Raw genomic sequence first — 22,251 nt, 5'->3', positions numbered from 1 at the left:
CGGAGTGCTTTGTTTTTCCCTATCTCAGATGGATTAATAAATGAATTAGTGGCGGACGAGGCCGCGGGTTTGGTGATGGTTCCGTTCGGGCTCCACCAGCGCCGGGACCCCCGTGTTGTACCGGGGGGGCTCTGGGGGGGGTCGGGGGCCGCGACAGCCGCTGTCCCCCCCCCCGGGGTGGCCGGTGAGTCATCGCGGAGCAGCCGGCGTGAGCGGAATGGCAAAGGCCGCCCCGCCGCCTCCTTCGCTCGCCCCATTAATTTTCCCCCAAGATGCTGCACGGGAGGAAAAATAAACACCCTGAGATTGGGGGGGGGGAAAACTGGGGGGGGGGGAACGTGACTTGAAATGGGGGGGGGAGAGGGGAAACTGAGGCACAGGGCTGGGGGGGGCAGTGACATGAGAAGCAGCTTTAATTAAAGGTGATGAATGCTGATGGTGTCACAGCCCCCCCCCCGCCAAGGTCATGGTGCCCCCGGACCCCCCCATGGACCCACCTTTGGGTGCTGGGGAGCTCAGACCCCCCCCGAACGCCCCAGGGACACAGCCCCAAATATTCCCCAGTTTCCACCCCCCCCGAACACAAGTCGGACGCATCTGTTGGGGGAAAAGTGGTTTAGTGAAGGTTGGGGACATTGGGGACATTGGGGACACCGTGGTGACATCCAGTGGGCAAGGGAAGACCTGGGGGGCCAGGCTGGAGGGGTTCGATGAGGGGGGGGCACAGAGGGGTGGCTCAGTGATAGCGGGGGGACAGGAAAGGGACACTTGGGGACAGGCCGGGGACATTTGGGGACACCGCGGTGGCATCCGGTGGCCGAAGAAGGATCTGGGGGTGCTCGGGGTTTGCTGGGGGGGCCGTGTCAGTGCGGGGGGGCCCTGGCCAGCAGGTTTTCCCGGCACACCTCGCGGTAGGCGTTGCGGAGCAGCACGTATGGGAAGCAGCTCTCCAGCATGTCCAGCGTCAGGAACGACGACTCGGCCACCATCTGCGGGAGGGGACACGAGCACGGTGTCACCACCCCCCCATTGCCTCAGTTTCACCCCCCCTTGCCTCAGTTTCCCCCCCCCGCAGCACTGGGTGTTCCCTCCCCAGCTCCCGATTGAAATATTTGCATTTAAATTGCTGCGCAGCGCGGGCGAGCGCTCCCGGAATATCAACACCCCCCATATACACCCAGCGTGCCCCCCCCGGGGGTTCAGAGCCACATCCAGCCCCCCCCGGGGCCAACTGGAGCTGTGGGGCTGAGCACCCACAGCAGGGGGCAGCTGGGCAGAGCTGGAGCCCCCCCAGGGGCACCCACGGCCACCCAGGGACACCCCACAACCCACCCAGGGGCACCTTAAACCCACCCAGGATTTAAGGACACCCCACAACCCACCCAGGACCTGGGACAACCCACAGCTCCCCAAGGACACCCCACAATCCCCCAAGGACACCCCACAACCCACCCAGGACCTGGGACACCCCACAGCTCCCCAAGGACACCCCACAACCCACCCTGGGGTACCCCACAGCTCCCCAAGGACAACCCCACAACCCCCCAAGGACCCATGGGCACCCCACAGCCCCTTCAGGACCCAGAGACACCCCAAAACCTACCAGGGCACACCCCACAGCCCCCAGGACACAGGGGCACCCCAAAACCCACCGAGGGGCACCCCAAAGGACACGGTGACACCCCAGAGCCCCCCAGGGACACTCGCCCCCCCCCCAGCCCCACCAGCTGCAGCAGCAGGGACACGGAGTCGCGGTTCCTGGCGCGGAGCTTGTCCGGATCCTGGCCCAGCTGCAGGAGCCTGGCGGAGGCCAACTGGGGACACGGGGACAGCTGGGGACAGTCCCCACCCCGCGGGGACAGGGGGAGCCCCGGGGACAGCAGGGATCCCCCAGGGACAGAGGTGACCCCAAAGGGACAGAGGTGACCCCCCAGGGACAGCAGGGACCCGCAGGGACAGAGGTGACCCCAAAGGGACAGAGGTGACCCCCCAGGGACAGTAGGGACCCCCCAGGGACAGCAGGGACCCGCAGGGACAGACGTGACCCCCCAGAGACAGTGGGGACACCCCAGGGACACCAGGGACCCGCAGGGACAGAGGTGACCCCACAGGGACAGAGGTGACCCACCAGGGACAGTAGGGACCCCCCAGGGACAGCAGGGACCCGCAGGGACAGAGGTGACCCCCCCAGGGACAGTGGGGACCCCCCAGGGACAGCAGGGACCCGCAGGGACAGAGGTGACCTCAAAGGGACAAAGGTGACCCCCCAGGGTCAGTGGGGACCCCTGGGGACAATGGAGACCCCAAAGGGACAGTGGGGACCCCAAAGGGACAGCAGGGACCCCCCACAGACAGTGGTGACTCCAAAGGGACAGAGGTGACCCCCAGAGACAGAGGTGACTCCCCCAGGGACAGTGAGGACCTGCAGGGAGAGAGGTGACCCCCAAGGTGTAGTGGAGACCCCAGGGGACAGTGGGGAACCCGAAAGGGACAGTGGGGACCCCTAGGAACCACAGGGATCCATGGGGACACAGGTGACTGATCCCCGGGGAAAGAGGTGACCCCCAGGGACAGCAAGGACCCCTCAGGGACAGAGGTGACCCCGGGGACCCACCACCAGGAACTCCTTGAGGTGGGTCTCGATGTTCTTGTTGTGGACGGTGAAGAGCGCAGCTGAGACGTGCACGATGGCCTTGGCCAGGCAGTGGATGTTGTTGGCGTAGCCTGGGGACAGGGGCAGGTTGGGGACACAGGAAGGTTTGGGGCAGAAGAAGGTTGGGGACACAGGTAAGCTGGGACACAGCAAGGTTGTGGATCCAGCAAGGTTGGGGACATAGCAAGGTTGGGGAAGGGGAAGGTTGGGGACAGAAGTCTGGGGACACAGGAAGGTTGGGGACAGCACAGGGTCTCCTCCCTTGGCTGCAGTTCCTGGTCACCAGCCCTGGGGTCCTGCTGTCCCCACCGCTGTCCCCACCGCCCCTCAGACATGCTTATGTGGCACCGATGACCCCGGCACACACCAGGTGTGACACCTCGGGCTCAGGGACACGGGGACAGAGGGACGCAGGCTCACCGTCCAGCTCGGTGTTGTAGAGGGACGCGGGGTCGGCGGCCAGCAGGGGCAGGGACACGGCCACGAAGACCAGGAGCAGACAGGCCACCTTGTAGTCCTCCTCTGGGGACGAGCCCTCTGCCGGGGAGCCAGGGGACACTGGAGGGGACCGCGGGGGTCCCAGATCCCAGGGACACCCCCTGTGTCCCCCGTGTCCCCATACCTGTCTTGCTGCCAGCGAGGACGGTGACCAGCGCGGGGTCGACCTCGCAGGGAATCCCTGCGGCCGAGGCCACCTCGAAGATGCTCAGGGTGACCTGGGGGAACACACAGGCTCAAGGTTGGGGACACAGGGTGACAGCTGGGACCGTGCAATGCCACACAGTGCCACACGATGCCACTCAGTGCCTGTAGCAACACGCAGTGACACACAGTGACACACAGGATACAGGACAGCAGCTTGGGGACAGTGTTCCAAGCACTGGAAGTGCCACCCCTGTCCCTGTCCCCCCCACCTGGATGTCGGTGTCGGGGGTGACAACGTCCGTCAGACACTCGATTGGGCCCATCAGGAAGGGACAGTGGTGGGAGAAGACCTGGGGAGAGAAGGTGGGTGCTTCTGGTGTCCCCTGGGGCTGCTGGGTGGGGGTCCTGGCGGTGGGGGACACATGGGTGGGGGACATGCAGGTGGGGGGCATGCGGGTGGGGGACACGCACCTCACGCAGGCCCTGCTGGGCCATGGCGCGGAAGCTCAGGATCTCCCCGATGATCGTCATTCGCTTCAGGACGTTTTCAGCCGCTGCAGGAGGAAAGGGGACAGTGGGGACACATGTGTGTCTGTGTCTCCAGCCACGTGTGACAGTGTCCCCAGGTCCCCCCCGTGCTCACAGGTGAGGCGGGGCAGCAGAGCTGCCATCTGCTCGGGCTGGCCGGAGCTGGAGCGCAGCTGCACCAGCGTGTCCATGTTCTCGTTGACCAGCTTCTGTGGGGACACGGGGCTGGTGGCAGCGGGGACACGGCCAGGAAGGATGTCCTGTCCCCTCTGTGTCCCCTCCAGGCTGGCTGGCAGGCCCAAGGGGCAGGCAGGGGATGGGGATGGTCCCTGGGGTGGCCCTGGCTGCCCTGTCACACTGCACTCCAGAGCCTGATCGCTTGTGTGCCAACCCCGGTCCCTGTCGCCTGAGCCTGGTCCCTGTCCCCTGACACCGGTCCCTGTCACTTGATGCTGGTTCCTGTCCCCCAACCCTGGTCCCTGTCCCCTGATCCCAGTCTTGGTCCCCTGAGCCCAGTCTCGGTCCCCCAACCCCAGTCCCCATCCCCTGATCCCGATCTCAGTACCCAGACCCAGTCCCTGTCCCCTGACCCTGATCTCAGTCCCCTGATCTGTGTTCTTGTCCCCTGATCCCAGTCTTGGTCCCCTGAGCCCAGTCCCTGTCCCCTGACCCCAGTCTTGTTCCCCAGACCACAGTCCCTGTCCCTTGATCCCACTCTCAGTCCTCCAACCCCAGTCCCTGTCCCCTGATCCTGTTCTGTTCCCTGGCTCTGGTCCATGTCCCCTGACCCTGATCACTGTCCCCTGGTCCCCCACCTTCAGCTCGGTGACCTGGGAGCCCACATGCCACATGAGGTTGTCACTCAGGAACTTCATGCCGTAGGGCCCCAGGAGCTCGGCCAGCGCCCGCATCTCTGCGGAGAGGGTGACAAGGATGGGGACATCAGCAGGGCTGGGAGAGGTGACAATCCCACCCCCTGCAGTGTCGCCACGTCCCTCACCTGTGACATCGGAGAACTCGTCGGCGCTGAAGGGTGGCTCGCCCTCCCGTGACACCGTGACAAAGGCCTGTGTGGCAGGGGCCAGGACGATGGCCCCGGTGCTGGCTTGGCGCAGCAGGGCCTCCAGGTACCTGGGGACATCAAGTCGCTGTCACCAGGACCCACAACACCCCAGGGCCACCCCCCTGGGTCCCGGCGTGTCACCCACCAGTTGGTGTAGATGGTGGTGAGGGTCTGGTCGCCGGCGGCATCGCGCGGCTGCGTCTGCTGCAGGAGGACACCGCGGATGAGCCGGCCCGTGTCCAGGGCCACCAAGTGTCCCAGCGACTGGATGAAGGTCACATAGGCGCTCAGCCCCACCAGCACCTCCGAGGGACGGGCCACCTCCTGCGTGGCCTGGCTGTAGCCCGCCATGGCCACGATGGCTCTGTGGGGACAGGAGGTGGCTGTCTGGGGGCTGTGGCCAAGTGTCCCCTCCCCTCCACGTCCCACGTCCCCAGCATGGTCCCTACTTGGCGAGACGTGTCTCCAGGTGGCTGCTGAGATACTCGGCCGGTGTCACCGTGTGCTCGAAGACGGTGAAGTTGGGGACGTGGTTGAGGCTGAGGGACAGCTCGGCCAGCACCAGGTGCAGCTTGTCCATGCTGGGGCGAGGGGACAAGCACCGTTAGCCACTCCGTGGGGACAGCACCACGGTCACAGCGTGCCCACCGGTGGCCACCACAGCCTGGCCAGCCCCAAGTCTCACTTGGTGGTCAAGGTCCGGTCCCTCCTCTGGCTCTCAGTCCCTGGTTTGTCCCGCTCAGGCTCCCCCTTCTTGGCTGGTGGCTTTGGGGTCTTCTTGCCACGGGCCTTGCTGATGGTGGAGGCGCAGTGCTTGGGCAGCAGCTGTTGGCCACCAGCAGCGGGTCATCACAGGCCACGGCACCGGGGACACCAATCACAGCCTCCAGGGCCACAGAGGTCACTGTCCCCAAGGCTGAATTGGGGACTTGACCTGCCAGGTCTTCCCTGCGTGGCCTTTGTTGTCCCAAGGCCTTGGAGAACATGGAGGCCAAGGAGGTCCCAGGGGACAAAGAGGCCACAGAGAGCTCAGAGGTCATGGATACCACAAAGGTCATGGAGAGCACAGAGGTGCCAAAGGCCACAGATACCATGGAGACCTTAAAGGTCACAGGGATCCTGAAGGTCACGGAGACCTCAAAGGCTACAGAGACCATGGAGACCACAGAAGCTATGGAGATCCTGGAGACCACAGAGATCCCAAAGGCCACAGATGCTGAAGGTCACAGAGACCTCAAAGGCCACAGAGACCCCAAAGTCTACAGAGACCATGGAGACAATGTAGACCCCAAAGGCTATGGAGACCATGGAGGCCACAGAAGCTACGAAGATCCTGGAGACCACAGAGATCCCAAAGGCCACATAGATGCTGAAGGTGATAGAGACCTCAAAGGCTACAGAGCTCCTGGAGACCACAGAGACCCCAAAGGCCACAGAGATACTGAAGGTGATGGAGACCTCAAAGGTCATGGAGACCACAGAGACCCCAAAGGCCGCAGAGATACTGAAGGTGATGGAGACCTCAAAGGTGATGGAGACCTCAAAGGTCACGGAGACCACAGAGACCCCAAAGGCCACAGAGATACTGAAGGTGATGGAGACCTCAAAGGTCATGGAGACCACAGAGACCCCAAAGGCCGCAGAGATACTGAAGGTGATGGAGACCTCAAAGGTCATGGAGACCTCAAAGGTCATGGAGACCACAGAGACCCCAAAAGCCACAGAGATACTGAAGGTGATGGAGACCTCAAAGGTCATGGAGACCACAGAGACCCCAAAGGCCGCAGAGATACTGAAGGTGATGGAGACCTCAAAGGTGATGGAGACCTCAAAGGTCACGGAGACCACAGAGACCCCAAAGGCCACAGAGATACTGAAGGTGATGGAGACCTCAAAGGTCATGGAGACCACAGAGACCCCAAAGGCCGCAGAGATACTGAAGGTGATGGAGACCTCAAAGGTGTTGGAGACCTCAAAGGTCACGGAGACCACAGAGACCCCAAAGGCCACAGAGATACTGAAGGTGATGGAGACCTCAAAGGTCATGGAGACCACAGAGACCCCAAAGGCCACAGAGATACTGAAGGTGACAGAGACCCCAAAGGCCACAGTGACCGCAGAGACGCGTCCCTCACCTGCTCGCTGAGGTTGTGCTGCTCAGCGCAGGCGTCCATGATGCAGGCGCTGGTTTGCCGGGCCATCTCCTCCAGGAACCTGTTGCACAGCCCCAGCGCCGTGGCCTTCAGGTGGGGATACTGTGGGGAACAAAGCCACGGGACCCTCACACCACCTGTGCAAGAATTCGCTTCGGGTGATTTCTCACTTGATCTTAAGACCACTGGGTTAGAGAGCTGGCTTGAAACCTCTGTAACTCCGTCCTTAGTATAGAATATATACAGTTATTTAAATATTAGCCAGTAAAACTTCTTTAGTTTCCAAGGGAGAAGATAATCCTACAGCAATATTGTTTTGATTACCATCTCTCCTAAAACCCCCCTGCAGATAGTTCTTCCTGCTTAGGGTTCTGATTCTGAGCGGAACCATTTCATTTGCAGTAAGACGGTGCAATTAATTCCCCATCTTCTGATTATTTTCAAAGTTTGTCATTCTGAAAAATGCTGATGGGATTTTCTGGGTTCTTTTCCAGTTTCTTATTTCCCCTCAACTTCATTTGAACATCTCTGAGACTGTTTTTGTAAAATGATCAAGGTATAACATAGCACCATAACGGGTGATGTGATAGATGCATTCGGGATTAAAATATGCACGTTAAGATAATAATCCTTCCCCTTTCTCTCCTTATAGAGATTTGGTGCCGCTTCACAATGCCTGTCCCTATGGTCATTATGAAGTAACAGAGCTTCTAGTAAAGGTTGATCTTTGAAGAGCTTAAATTGCATATTATTAACTAATGGGGGACAAAGCCATGACATTGTCACACCACATGGCACACGGGTCATGGCCACATCTGCAGCTTCCTCATGGCCATTGTCCCTGACTCCAACATGCCTGTGGTGTCACCATGTCCCCCGTGTCCCCATGTCCCCCGTGTCACCCCCCAGCAGGACCCACCTCCTCGGGACACATGGGGTGGAGGCAGCGGGAGAAGTGGCCGCAGAGCAGCGGGAAGGCGATGCTGTAGCGCAGCATCGAGGGCTCCTCCAGCGTCGCCACAAACATCTTCTCCACGGGCCGGGGGTAGAAACTGCCGGCATGGGGACAAAGGACGTGGCTTGATGTCCCTCAGCCAGGGTCACCCCCCATGGGGATTGTGGGGAAACTGAGGCAGGGGCTCACCAGAGGTCAGAGAGGTCGGAAGTCTCGGCCAGCAGCTCCTCCAGCGAGTCCAGCAGTTTGGTGTGGAAGACGATGAGGTTCATGACACGACCCACGTCGGGGTTGGAGCCCAGCGGCAGAGACGCCTTGGCCACGCTGGTGTAGGCCTGTGGGGACAGCGGGGACAGTGGGGACAGCGGGGATGGGGACATGACAGGAGAGGGATGGGGACAGTAATAGGGAAGGGGTTGAGGAGAGAGGAAGAGGACTGGGATGCGGACAGGGAGAGGAGCAGGGACAAGGATGGGACAGGGGTGGAGAGAGAGGATGGGGTTGGGGACAGGGACAAGGAGAGGGACAGGGGCAAAGATAGGGACAGGGACAAGGACAGGGATGGGGAGATAGGAAGGGGATGGAGACAGGAAAAAGGACGGGAATTAGGATCAGGACAGGGACAAGGAGGGGGACAGGGATGGGGACAGGAACAAGGACAGGTACAGGGATGGGGAGACAGGAAGGGGATTGGGATAGGGACAGGGACAAAGATGGGGACAGGGACAAGGATGGGGACAAGGACAAGGCCAGGGACAGGAACAGCACCTGCAGCCGGAACCAGTCCAGACGGAGCGCTGTGAAATCAAACTGCTCCTTGTCGTCAGCTGGGGGGAAACAGAAATATGGGGAGATGTGGCCATGGGGAGTGGGGTGAGGGTGACAGTGCGCCCCCCCAGGACCCCCAGGAGCTGTCACCTCCTCACTGTCCCCCCAGCATGGCTCAGGGCTCCCAGGACAGATGGGACATGCTGGGGGACATCTGTGCCTGGGCAGTGACAAGGACACACCAGTGGGGACACTGGTCCCCAGGCAGTGCCAGTGACACACTGGGGGGACATGGGTCTCTGGACAGTGCCAGGGACACACCAGGGGGGACACTGGACCCAGGCAGTACCAGTGACACACTGGGGGGACATCGGTCCCTGGACAGTGCCAGGGACACACCAGGGGGGACACTGGTCCCCAGGCAGTACCAGGAACAAGCTGGGGGACATGTGTCCCTGGGTGGTGACAGGGACAGGCCAGGGGGGCCACAGTCAGTACCTTCCTTGCCAGCAAGAGCCGAGAGGGAGCTGACGAAGGCTGAGAGGATGACGGACTCCTCCTCGGGACACACGGAGAGGTTCTGCAGGGACGGGGACAGCATGAGGGACGGCCAGGACAGGGCAGAGCGCACAGGGCCAGCCCCCAGCGGTGTCCCCAGTACCTGGATGACATCGCTGAGCAACAGGGCGTCGAAACGAGCCAGGTAGGGGACGTGGTATCGCCGCAGGACCCCAACCCGCCGCCGCACCAGCTCCCGCAGCTGCTCCGTGAGGAAGAGGAGCTCGGCCACGCAGCTGCGCCAGGGTCAGCGTCAGCGCCGGGGCCCCCAAAACCGCCCCCTGGGGCTGGGGTGTCCCCCACGGGTGGCCGTGGTACCTGTCGGTGAAGTCCTCGGGTGTTTTGGTCTTGGTGACGTGCTCGGCGTGGCGCAGCAGCCAGGTGAGCTCGTCGCGGCAGAAGGAAAGTGCCATGAAGACAAAGAGCGCCTGGGGGAAAGGGGACAGGGGGACGGGGTGATGCCCCCACACACAGAGCACACGGTACCCGGGTCACAGGACCGTGAACCGGCAGAGCTACAGCACCCCAAACTGCACCCCACACCTGCACCCAAACTGCACCCAAACTGCACCCCACACCTGCACCCAAACCTGCACCCAAACTGCATCCCAAACCTGTACCCAAACCTGCACCCCAAACCTGCACCCAAACCTGCATCCAAACTGCACCCAAACTGCATCCCAAACCTGCACCCAAACCTGCATCCAAACCTGCACCCAAACTGCATCCCAAACCTGCACCCAAACTGCACCCAAACTGCATCCCAAACCTGCACCCAAACCTGCACCCAAACCTGCATCCAAACTGCACCCAAACTGCATCCCAAACCTGCACCCTAAACTGCATCCCAAACTGCATCCCAAACCTGCACCCAAACTGCACCCAAACCTGCATCCAAACCTGCACCCAAACCTGCATCCAAACCTGCACCCAAACTGCACCCAAACTGCACCCAAACTGCATCCCAAACCTGTACCCAAACCTGCACCCCAAACCTGCACCCAAACCTGCACCCAAACTGCACCCAAACCTGCACCCAAACCTGCACCCAAACTGCACCCAAACTCCACCCCAAACCTCCACCCTAAACTGCACCACAAACCCGCACCCAAACCTGCACCCAAACCTGCACCCAAACCTGCACCCAAACCCGCACCCAAACTTGCACCCAAACCCGCACCCAAACTTGCACCCAAACCCGCACCCAAACTGCACCCCGAAGTACATCCCAAACCTGCACCCAAACCTGCACCCAAACTGCACCCCGAAGTACATCCCAAACCTGCACCCCAAACTGCACCCCAAACCCTGTACTGCAAACCCCAAACCCTGCACCCAAACCTGTACCCCAAACCCTGCACTCAAACCTGCACCCCAAAGCCCAAACCATGCACCCAAACCTGCACCCCAAACCCTGCACCCCATATCCTCCACCCAAACCCTGCACCCCAATCCCCAATCCTGTACCCAAACACTGCACCCCAAACCCTCCACCCAAACCTGCATCCCAAATCCTGCACCCTGCACCCAGGCACCACCAACACCCCAAACCCTGCACCCCACACCCCCTGCACCCCAAACCCGCTCCCCAGCCCCCCGTCCTGCTCGCCCCTCACCTTGGGCCCCAGCAGCCCGGGCTGATCCTCCAGCAGAGCCGCCAGCTCCCGCAGGGCCCCCCGCAGGAACGAGCGCCGGCCCCGGTGCAGGGACCCGCTGCGGGTCGGGGTGGGGGTCAGGGTGGGGGGCAAGGCCACCCAAGCCCCCCAGCCTCCCCTGTCACACAGGCACCAGGTGGCAAAAGTGGGGGCTGAGACATGGGGCCAGTGCGGATCTAATTGGGGCACCCCTGCACACACAGAGGGTGCTGGCACCCCTGGGACCCCCCCCCCAGCTCTTTGAGACCTATAGGACCCTCAGCACCCTTTGGGTCACCCTGGGACCCTCCCCAGGACCCCCCAACCTGGTTTGCTCCCCCCATGGAGCCCCCAACCTGTGAGCCACGGCGTGTTCCTTGCACTCCTTGAGATCGGCCACCCGCTTCCCATACCTGCCAGGGGACACGGGCTGCCAGGGCTGGGCACGGCATCCGGGGGGCCCTGGCACCCCCAGAGCCCCCCCAGAAACCCCCCAGCGTTCCAGGGACCCCACAGAGCCCCTGACACCCCCTCAGAGTCATTGGCACCCAAGGGAGTCCCAGGCACCCCCAGAGCCCCCCCAGAAACCCTGCAGAGCTCCAGGAAACCCCCAAAGCCCCTGGCACCCCCACAGGACTTCTGACACCCCCCTAGAGCCCTGGGCACCCCCACATTGTCCCTGGGAACCCCCAGAGCCCCTGACACCCCGCAGAGCCTCCAGCACCCCCACATTGCCCCTGGGAACCCCCAGAGCCCCCGGCACCTTCACAGAGCCCCTGACACCCCCATAGAGCCTCAGGCACCCCCACATTGCCCCTGGGAACCCCCAGAGCCCCTGACACCCCGCAGAGGCCCAGATACCCCCACAGAGCCCTGGGCACCCCCACATTGCCCCTGGGAACCCCCAGAGCCCCTGACACCCCGCAGAGCCTCCAGCACCCCCACAGAGTCATTGGCACCCAGGGGAGCCCCAGGCACCCCCACAGAGCCTCTGGCACCCAAGATACCAGCTGGCAGAGCCCCCAGCCCCTGGCACCCCCCATGACACCCCCCATGGCACCCCCCAATTACCCTTTGAGGCCACCAAGCAGCTCCTCGGTGACCTTATGGACCTGGATGGCCTCGTCGCGGAGCAGGGTGACATAGAGCGAGCCCTGCAGCGCCAGCCGCCACAGCTCCAGGCACTGCGGGGACGAGGCCAGCGCCCCGGGGCACACCAGGAACCCCACTGCGGGGACAGCGTCAGGGGACAGCCCGCAACGGGGGGACAGGCTGCCCAAGGGGGCTGGGGACACCGCATGGGGCTGGGAACGCTGCCCATGTGGGGCTGGGGACACCTGTGTAGGGCTGGGGACACTGTGACCATGTGGGGCTGGGGACGCCTGTGTGGGGCTGGGGACATTGTGCCCCTGTGGGACTGGGGACGCCTGTGTGGGGCTGGGGACACCTGTGTAGGGCTGGGGACACTGTGCCCATGTGGGGCTGGGGACATTTTGGCCACATGGCGCTGGAGGCACAGTGCCCATGTGGGGCTGGGGACACCTGTGTGGGGCTGGGGACATGTGCATTGTGCTGGGGACACTGTGCCTGTGTGGGGCTGGGGACACTGTGGCCACATGGGGCTGGGGACATTGTGCCCACGTGGGACTGGGGACGCCTGTGTGGGGCTGGGGACACCTGTGTGGGGCTGGGGACACTGTGCCTGTGTAGGGCTGGGGGACATTGTGCCCCTGTGAGACTGGGGACACCTGTGTAGGGCTGGGGACATTGTGCCCCTGTGGGACTGGGGATGCCTGTGTGGGGCTGGGGACACTGGGGACACATGGGGCTGGGGACATTGTGGCCACATGAGGCTGGGGACATTGTGGCCACCGCAAGGACTCACAGAGGATCCAACGCTCCATCACCTCCAGCGACAGGTACTCACAGGCCACCTGGGGACACAGGTGTCACCATGTCACCCCTCCAGCTGTCCCCCTGGGCGCTGTCCCGTCCCCGCGCGGTGTCCCCGGGTGTCACTCACGGTGTCGGAGCTGGCGGGGCTGAGCATGGTGCCGGCGGCACCGAGCAGGCTGAGCAGCTGGTCGCTGCGCCATTGCTCCGCGCTCTGGTTCCGCCGTGCAAAGAGGAAATGCAGGGACAGGAGGGCACTGGTGACAGCCTGGGGGACAAGGGGACATCATGGGGGGGCTGTGGGACGGACAGGGACAGGATGAGGCCCCAGTGGTTACAGGGAACCCCGTCCCACCTTGGTGTGTGGCGCAAATTCCTCTGGCAGCTTCTTGAGGGGGTGATCGTACTCTAGAACCATCTGTCCCAGGCGGGCGAAGCTGGGGTCACTGCGGGGACGGTGACATGGGGGTTGGGGACAGCCCTCAGGGACAGCCGTGGTGGGGACAGCCCGTGGGGACAGCAGCCCCACCTGGCACCGTGGCTCATCTCGTGGGCGCAGTGGTACAAGCCGATGAGGAGCCGGCGGTCCTCGGTGCGGGCCAGCAGCAGGACAAGGGACACGTAGGTGACAACCAGGTCCAGGTAGCCCTTGGTGAAGTCGTAGTTGATGTTCTGGGGGTGGGGGGGACAGTCCGTGAGGGGGTGGGCATGGCTGTGGCACCCCCAAAGTCCCCTCACCCAGGACCCCCCGACTCACAATGTCGAAGTAGCACTGGTTGGCATCGATGGTGTTCAGCAGCTCATAGACGTGGTCCTGGCAGGGAGGGGACAATGGGACGTGTCACCGCTGTGTCCCCCAGGCCTGAAAAGCCCCCAAAACCCCCTCTACCCCCCAAAGCGCCCCTCTTCCCCCCACCACGCGCCCCAGCTCACCCTGAACTCCAGGACGTCCAGGAAGGTGTGATAAAAGGGTCCCAGCGCCCGGGCGATGTCCCCTCTGTCCTTGTGCACCGGCCCCAGGTGTTGCTGCAGCAGGACAGTGGGGACACCCGGGGTGGGGTGACACAGAGGGACACCCCGTGTGGGGTGACATGGGGCAGGGGGTGACAGGATGACCAAGAGAGGAGGATGGAGAGGAAGGCAGGTGGTAGTGACTCAAAGCGAGGTGACACGGAGCAGGGTGACGTGGGGGACGATGCAGACAGTGGATGGGGACAACGTGGGGTGGGGACGGTGAGGACACTGGGGGCGGAGGGGACACCCCGGCAGGGCTGGCACGGGGTGGGGACAGAGGGGACAGTGGGGTGGGGACAGAGGGGACATCCCGGTCACTCACTGTGCTGCTCCGCACGTCCAGGTGGGGAAACTTCTTGCTGATGAACTTGAGGGACGGCTCCATGGCCTTGTCACTCAGGAAGGGTGGCCGAGTCTTGGGGTCCGAGCAGCTCTGTGGGGACACCCCGACCTCAGACCCCCCAAAACCCTCAGACCCCCCATCTGAACCCCTCCCTCCGCAAAGCCACCACTCCCCATTCCTTCATGTCACTCGTCCCAGGCTATTACCCATAGATTGGTGGGGTACCCTGGTGTCCTGCACCCCAACCCTTCCCCTCGAGGGGACCCAGCCCCCCCCCGGCCCTCCACCCACCTTCTTGATGTTGTAGATGCGGACAAGGACGCCCCGTCCCCGCTCATTGAGGATCGTCAGCTTCTCGGCAAACTTGTTCTGGTAGATGGAGGGCAGCGACATGGCAGCGACGTGCCGGGGGGGCCACCCTTGTGTCCCCCGCGTCCCCAACTTCCCCTTCTTGGGCTTCCGCACTGGGGCCACCACCCCGTGACACCGACGCCACCGCCACGTGACACTGCCGGCGCCTGGTGACACGGTTGTGTGACACCATGGCTGCGTGACATCGCCGCCATGGAGGTCCAGCCGTGGCCAGGTGACACCGTTACAGCCACATAGTGCCAGTCCCAGCTGTTCTATATGACCAGGACCGTATAGCGCTGTCTGTCACTGTGTGACACCAGCCATGGCCCTACAGCAGCACCCAGGGCCATACAACACCAACCGTGACCCATATAGCAGCAATCAGGCCTGTATAGCACCACCCGTGGCACGTATAGCGTTGTGTGGGCCCATATATCACCATTCAGGGCCTATATATCACTCCTATAACATTGTCTGAGCTCATATGGCATCTCCTGGGGCTCATAAAACACCGCCCAAGGTTCCTATAGTACCATCCAGAGCCCATATATCACAGCCCACGGCCCACATAACATTGCCTGGGCCTGTATAGTGCAACCCTGTGAGTATATAGCGCTCATATAACATTGTGTGGGCTCACACAGCATCTCCTGGGGCCCATGTAACTCTGCCTGGGCCCGCATGGCACCACCTGGGGCCACCTGCAGCACTACCTGGGGCTCAAGTAAGACTGTCCAGGGCTCCTATAGCACCACCTGGGGCACATATAGCACAGCCCAGGGTTCATATAACATTGTCTGGGCTAGTACAGCACCTCCTGGGGCCCATACGCCACCGACTGGGCCCACACGGCACCGGCCCCGCCTACTCGGCCACGCCGCGGGCGCCCCACCAGGCCCCGTTGCCATGGTGACAGCGGCCTGCGCCGGAAGCCGAGCCCCATTGCCATGGCAACAGCGGCCTGCGCCGGAAGCCCAGCCCCGTCGCCATGGCGACGCGTCGGCGCCCGTTGCGTCTGGGAGTCGGTTGAGCGGGGGCGGGGGCTGTGGTCTGGGCACCATAATGGACCCCGAGCAGCTCGTCCAGTGCCCCTATGATAAAAGCCACCAGATAAGGGCGGCCAGGCTGCCGTACCACCTGGTGAAGTGCGAGAAGGTGAGCGGGGACCGGGAATGGGGCCTTCAAGGCCGGGCTTGGGGCCTTGAGGGCCGGGCTTGGGGCCTTCAAGGCCGGCCTTGGGGCTCAGCCGGCCCCTCCAACCCAGCGCCTCTCACCCCTTCTCGCCCCCCCCAGAACAACCCGGGGGTGGCCCGCAGACTGGCCACCTGCCCCTTCAACGCCAGGCACAGGGTGCCCCACGCCACCTTCCAGCACCACATCGCCTCCTGCCCCGACAAGCGCCAGCTCGACCTCCCCCTCGGTACAGCGGGACCCCCCCCACCCTGGCACCCAGCGGCCGCGCTCAGCTGTGCCCTGCGCCCACAACTGTCCCCTCTCTGTGTCCTCGCAGGGACGGACCCACCGCTCAGCAGCACAACAGTGCACAATGAGACCCCCAAAGCTTGGCAGGGACTCCCGTGCCAGGAGGACTGGGAGGCTGGTGAGTGTCCCCCAGTGCCCCCCAACCCCGTGTCACCCCAAGGTGTCACCCCAAGGTTGGCACATCCCCGTCTCGTCCCCCTTTGCAGAGCTGCAGGACCTGGAGGAGCAGCCGCCGTTCATCCTCAGAGCCGGGGCGAACAACCTGCTGCTCCCATCCGACAGGTAGGACCCTGTGGGGGTGACAATGTCCCCTCCCTGGGTGCCCCCTCTCAGGGTGCTGCCCACACCGACCCCCCCACGTCCTCTCTTGCCCCCCAGCTCTGCCCCAGCAGCACTCACAAAGCAAAGCCATGATGAGGAAGCCGCAGGACACAGGGCACACGAGGGACAAGTGACAGTGGCAGCGGGACAAGGACGGTGCCTGACGCTGCCCCAGGATTTGGGGGTCCACGGTGCCAGGGGGGCTGTGCCCCTTCGGCCGCTGCTGGGGGGTGTAGTCCCCCCCACGCGTTTTAAATAGATTTTATGCTGAAAACTTTAAATGTCATTTTAGTAAAGTATTTTGCATTTAAAAGCACGCAGTGACTTGTCACCCGGGGGGGGACGGAGGGGACACTGTGGGGTGGGCACTGGGGCACCCCCAGGAGACAGACACTGGGGGGACCCAGGTGACCATGTGACTTGGGTACGGGGACACCCTAGGGACCCTTGGCATGGCTCCCCCTCCTACTGAGGGGGCTCTGGCAGCATGGGGGGGCTGGGGGGGCAACAGCTCCAGTGCACAGTGTGGGTCCCTGTCGCCCCCCAATATGGCCCCATAACCCCCCAGTGTGTCTCTGTCACTCCCCCAATGTGTCCCCATAACCCCCCTGTATGTCCCTGTCACCCCCAAGTGTGTCCCCATAAACCTCCAGTGTGTCCCTTTCACCCCCCCAGTGTGTCCCTTTCACCCCCCCAGTGTGTCCCCATAAACCTCCAGTGTGTCCCTTTCACCCCCCCAATGTGTCCACATAACCCCCCGATGTGTCCCCAAACCCCCCCCAGTGCGTCCCAGTTCCCCCCCCATCCCCCTGTCCCCAACCACCCCCAAACTCTGACAGGAGGACAGTGACAAAAGAGTCTGATTGTCACCAAACCAGCTCCAGCCACCCCTAAACCCTCATTCCCAACAACTGGGGGAACTCCTGCTTCCCGCCCAGGCCACCAGTGTGTCCCTCCCAGTCTCTTTGCCACCAAAACAGGCGTTTCCAGGCACATTTTGGGCTCGGGGGGGGGGCTATTTTGGTGCCTCTTGCGCAACGTTGCTGCCTCGTGTTCAGGCTCCCATGGGTCCCCACCCCGGGAAAGGGGCGGGGGGAAGGCTGGGGAAGCCTCATTAACCCCCCCATCCTGTGCATTCCTCCCAAAAATGCGTCACATTGTCCCCTGTGCCCCCCCCCCCCGCCGCATGACACACCCATCACACCCATGTGCCAGCACAGGGGGTGTCCCCCCCCAATTCTCTGTGTGTCCCCCCCAATTCTCTGTGTGTCCCCCACCAATTCCTTCCCCCCTTCAGGATATTTCAAGGGCCCCCCCAGACCCTCTTTGGGGGGGGGGGTGAGAAAAGGCTAAAAAGTGACAAATTTGGGGTAATTCTTGTAGAAATAAGAACACGCGTATCACAGCGAAAATCTGAATTTGGGGGGAAATCCTCATTTTCCCCACATTCTTCCCCATTCAGGGTATGGGGGACGTCGTCCCGGCGTCCCCCCCCGTGTGTGTCCCCCCCGGCACGATCTGGTGTTGCAATTAATTCCTCCCCCGCCACAATTGCAGCTACGGGACCGTTTTGTTGCACATCTGGCAGCAGCTGCACATCCCGGACCCGCCCGCCCGCCCGGGCGGCTCTTTCCTGAAAAGCCGGACCTTAAACATAAAGTTTTTCTCCACCTTAAGTTTGTTTCTCAAGCTTAATTTTTACTTCTTTCCCCCTTTTTTTTTCCTGAGCCGGAGCCTAAACACGACTCATCTCATTACACTTAAACCTGCCAAGCACAAACCTCACCCCGCCTTTAATTTTTAATATATGTTGGTTTTTTACCTCCTTAAACACGTTTTAAACCCATTTATCGACTGTATAGGCGGGGTTTATCCCACCCTCTCCCCAAACCGCCCACTTGGGTTTATCTCCTTAAAACGGGTTTTATTCAGCATCCTCCCCGACCACAAATCTCTGTCCCCTCTCAGAACCGTTTCCCCCCCCCCAGATACCCCCCTAAATGGTTAAAAACTTATCCCCCCGCCCCCCGCCACTTTTTGGTTGTTGTTTCCTCACTCGTTTCAATCCGCATCTCTCCCCTGGGTTTTGCAAAAGTTCCATGTGCGTTCGAACTTTGCCAGGAGTTTTTACTCCGGGGGGGGGGTGTTGAATCCAACCGGGGGGGGGTTGGATGAACCCAGGCCGGGGGGGGGATGGAAAAACCCGCTTTATTTTCATTAGGAAACCGGATGAGAATCCACAGGCGTTTCCCTTCGTTTTTCCACCTATTTTGCCTTGTTTTTACGCTCGGGGGGGGGGAGCAGTTGCTGAGCTGCCCCCCCCATTTAAAAGTGTGTGTGTGTGTGTGTCCCGCTGCGATTTTGGGGAGATTTGGTGCTTTTTTTGGCCGTTTAACGGCTTTTCCGTGGTTTGTTCCGTGGAGGATGATACATCCCGTTTACACCCCCATTTGCACGGTCCGGGGGGGGGGGCAAATGAGCCCCCCCTGCATGGACGGGGTGGCCCCACCCCGGAGACATATTTAACGTATCAATTAATTAAAACTCGACCGTCAAACAGCGGCAGGAAAAGGAAAAGCGCAGGAACCGGCGCTTTGAAGTCGCCCGGTGGGGGACACACACACACACGACCGGGGGGGTTTGCAGCGTCTGCCCCCCCCCTCGTCACTCGAGCACCAAAACTGCCGGTTTTGGCCTCAAAACGTGGTTAATCCCCGGTAGCCCGGGTTGGTGCGGCCGCATTTTGGGGTGTTTTACCCAATATCGGTGTGTTGGAAAAGGTCAAAAAGTGGGGGACACCGCGGGGGGGTGGCCCGAAGTGACATGGGGGGGGACACCCTAGGGGGGTTGGCCCGAAGTGACATCGGGGTGTCTCCTGTCTGCCCGGGAGGTGGGGGACAAAAATAGCGGGGTGAAATGTCCCCTGTGTCCCCAACCAACCGCTGCCTTGCTCCGGATGGGGGTGACAACCCCGACAGGGGTGACAACCCCAGAGGGGGGTGACAGCCCCATGGTGGGGGTGACAGCCACATGGGAGGGGTGGCCCGAATTGACATCGGGGTGTCCCTTGGCTGCCTGGGAGGTGGGGGACAAAAATAGCGGGGTGAAATGTCCCCTGTGTCCCCAACCAACCGCTGCGTTTCTCTGGGCCCCGGGGGGCGTGACAACCCCGGGGGGTGGGGTGACAACCCCAGAGGGGGGTGGCAGCCCCATGGTGGGGGTGACAGCCGCATAGCGGGGGGTGGTGGCCCTGGGTGACATCGGGGGGTCGCACACCAGCGCTACGTGCGTGTCACCCCTTACAGTGTCACCTCCGCGCCCCCGCAGTGTCACCTCCATGTCCCTACCCTATGTGCCCCCCCCTCCCCGTTTCGGGGGCCCCCCCCGGGCTGGCCCGGTGCCCGAATCCCCATCGCCCGCAGCCTCCAGCGCCTTTTTGGGAAGAGCAGGCGCCGCTCGGGCTCCGCGCCAGCCCGGGGCACCGCGCCAGCGGGGAAACTGAGGCACGCACCGGGTGTCCCCCCCCCGCACCCATAGGGGTGACTCAGTGTCACCCTCTGGCCTCCCAATACATGGGGGTGGCAGCCCAGCAACCCGAGGGGGGGGACACAGGGGTGACGTGGCCCCCGCTGCCCCGCCAGGCTATATAGGGGCTGGCGGCTGCTGTGAGTCAGGCCTGGGGCCCCCCCGGCCCCCCCGGTGACTCAGGGACGCTCCCCAGCACTGGCCATACTTAGCAAGGGGCACCCGAACCCTGACCCCGGAGGGGGGGCCTGGGGATTGGGGGGGAGGACACACGTGGGGTGTCCCGGGGGTGGAGGGATGTGGGGTGTCCCCAGAGTGGGGATGGGGGACCATGGGGTGTTCTGGGGGTGGGGGGATGTGGGGTGTCCCCAGAGTGGGGATGGGGGACCTTGGGGTGCTCTGGGGATGTGGGGTGTCCCCAGAATGGAGATGGGGACCATGGGGTGTTCTGGGGGTGGGGGGATGTGGGCTGTCCCCAGAATGGGGATGGGAGACCTTGGGGTGCTCTGGGGATGGGGGGTGTGCCCAGAATGGGGATGGGGATCGTAGGGTGTTCTGGGGATGGGGGGATGTGGGGTGTTCCCAGAATGGGGATGGGAGACCATGGGGTGTTCTGGGGATGGGGGGACATGGGTTGGAATCCATGGGGTGTCCCCAGAATGGGGCTGTGGGAATGGGGGACCATGGGGTGTTCTGGGGACAGGGGAGACGTGGGGTGTCCCCAGAATGGGGATGAGAGACCATAGGGTGTTCTGGGGATGGGGGGACATGGGTTGGAATCCAGGGGCTGTCCCATGGATGGGGGGGACATGGGGTTGGAATCCATGGGGTGTCCCCAGAATGGGGATGGGGGACCATGGGGTGCTCTGGGGATGGGGAGCTGTGGGGTTTCCCCAGAATGGGGTTGGGGGGGACATGGGGTGTCCCAGGGATGGGGGGATATGGGGACAGCACCCGTGGGGATGAGGGTGGCCCCAAATCAGACTTTTCCAGGCCCAGCGTGGGGGAAACTGAGTCACGAGTGGGGCGGCCTGTGTCCACTGGCACCCGCACGGCCCATGTGTGGGGACATGGGGACACAGGGACGAGTGTGAACACGCAGGCATGGCCAGGACACACGTGTGTGCAGGAGGGGACAGTGCCAGGACACGTGTGCACAAGGGGACAGTATCAGGACACGTGTGTGCACAAGGTCACAGTGTCAGGACACGCGTGTGTGCGCACAGACACAGGTCAGGACACACACATGTGCACGAGGGGACTGTGTCAGCGCACACGGGGACGATGTCAGGACACAAGGTGACGGTCTCAGGGCACACGCGTGTGCACAAGGTGATGGTCTCAGGGCACACGCGTGTGCAGGGGGGGCCGGGCGTGCAGGGGCAGGAAGGGCCCCGGCGCCAGCGCATTGTTCACTGCCTGCCCGTCACTTCCCCCCCTCGGCCACGGAAATGTCCCCATTGTCCCCACGGGCACCGTGCCCACGGGGGGCACACGCAGCCCCGCACCCACACGCGTGTGCGAGCTCCCGCGATCCTCCCCCCGCCATGAGTGGGGGGCAGCACCCACGGCGGGGTGCTAGGCAGTGGACCCAGGCGTCCAGGCTTGGGGGTGTGGGGGGGAGGCCCCGGACGCCTGGGTCCCCCTGAGCCCCCCGAGCCCCCGGCCCAGCTGCGGCCCCATTGCATCAGCAGCACAGGAATGTGGCCCCCCCGCCGGCGGCGTGCGAGGCCCCCGGCCCCTCGCACGGGGCTGCTGGGGAGGGGGTCCCACTCGGGGAGGGGTCCCACGCTGGTGGGATCCAAGGCTGGGGGGGGAGGGGAACCCACCTTTTGCACCTGGAGGGGCGCACGCTGGCGTGGGGACAACAAAGGTGACCCCGGGGGGGAGCACGCGCGGGTCCCCCCCGCCCCTCGCGGGGTCCTGGGGTGCTGGGGGGTGTGTGCGTGTCCCCCGCAGTGTCCCCCGTGTCCCCCCCCCCACCAGCGCCGCGTGGGAACCGCTCCAGCCCCGGCCCTGTTTCCGCTGGTTCCTTCCAGGAAGCGGCAGCCGGATCCGCCCCCCCCCCGGCCCCCCTCCGTGTCCCCTTCCCCCTCCGTGTCCCCTTCCCCCTCCGCCCCCAGCCCCGTGTCCCCCAGCTGTCCCATCCCGTGGCCCATTCCACGCCCACCCCCGTGTCCCGTGTCCCCACGTGTTCCCCCCGTGTCCCCTCATGCCAGTCTCACCCTGTGTCCCTTTGTCCCCTCAGTGTCCCAGGACCCCTAGTGTCCTGTGTCCCAGCACGCCCTGCTGTCCTGCTCCCCCCATGTCCCTCATGTCCCCTTGTCCCCCTGTTGTCCCGTTACCCCCTGCATCACCTGGG

At 63.1% G+C, this 22,251-nt stretch overlaps 2 protein-coding genes across 3 annotated transcripts; one reads left to right on the top strand and one right to left on the bottom strand.

Moving 5' to 3' along the window:
• Positions 1-603: 603 nt before the first annotated feature.
• NCKAP1L (NCK associated protein 1 like) lies at positions 604-15,357 on the bottom strand. 2 transcript variants are annotated; one of them, XM_065043538.1, is made up of 31 exons: positions 14,499-15,357; positions 14,187-14,297; positions 13,784-13,876; positions 13,608-13,664; positions 13,380-13,522; positions 13,206-13,296; positions 12,981-13,118; positions 12,843-12,891; positions 12,029-12,185; positions 11,314-11,370; positions 10,940-11,036; positions 9,642-9,751; positions 9,427-9,559; positions 9,264-9,345; positions 8,766-8,824; positions 8,187-8,332; positions 7,962-8,094; positions 7,025-7,144; positions 5,575-5,714; positions 5,339-5,470; positions 5,035-5,253; positions 4,827-4,957; positions 4,642-4,739; positions 3,942-4,032; positions 3,770-3,852; positions 3,568-3,648; positions 3,276-3,369; positions 3,074-3,190; positions 2,615-2,724; positions 1,725-1,814; positions 604-989 (listed from the first exon to the last, which is right to left on the bottom strand). In XM_065043538.1, the coding sequence occupies exons 1-31, from the start codon at positions 14,598-14,600 to the stop codon at positions 864-866; spliced, it is 3,390 nt and encodes a 1,129-aa protein (XP_064899610.1). In that variant the 5' UTR covers positions 14,601-15,357; the 3' UTR covers positions 604-863. The 2 variants fall into 2 exon arrangements, with proteins under 2 accessions (XP_064899610.1, XP_064899609.1); XM_065043537.1 differs by having other exon boundaries at positions 3,942-4,035; positions 14,499-15,139.
• Positions 15,358-15,512: 155 nt separating this feature from the next.
• On the top strand, positions 15,513-16,677 carry GTSF1 (gametocyte specific factor 1). The gene is made up of 5 exons (XM_065043561.1): positions 15,513-15,716; positions 15,855-15,981; positions 16,072-16,161; positions 16,250-16,325; positions 16,422-16,677. Exons 1-5 carry the CDS (start codon positions 15,624-15,626, stop codon positions 16,621-16,623), a joined length of 588 nt encoding a protein of 195 aa, XP_064899633.1. The 5' UTR covers positions 15,513-15,623; the 3' UTR covers positions 16,624-16,677.
• The last annotated feature ends 5,574 nt before the right edge of the window (positions 16,678-22,251 follow it).

Source organism: Columba livia, chromosome 29 (assembly GCF_036013475.1).
Source record: "Columba livia isolate bColLiv1 breed racing homer chromosome 29, bColLiv1.pat.W.v2, whole genome shotgun sequence".
NCBI classification, from domain to species: Eukaryota; Metazoa; Chordata; class Aves; order Columbiformes; family Columbidae; genus Columba; species Columba livia.
Note: the sequence above shows the minus strand (reverse complement) of the source record. Positions and strands in the feature narration are given on the sequence as shown.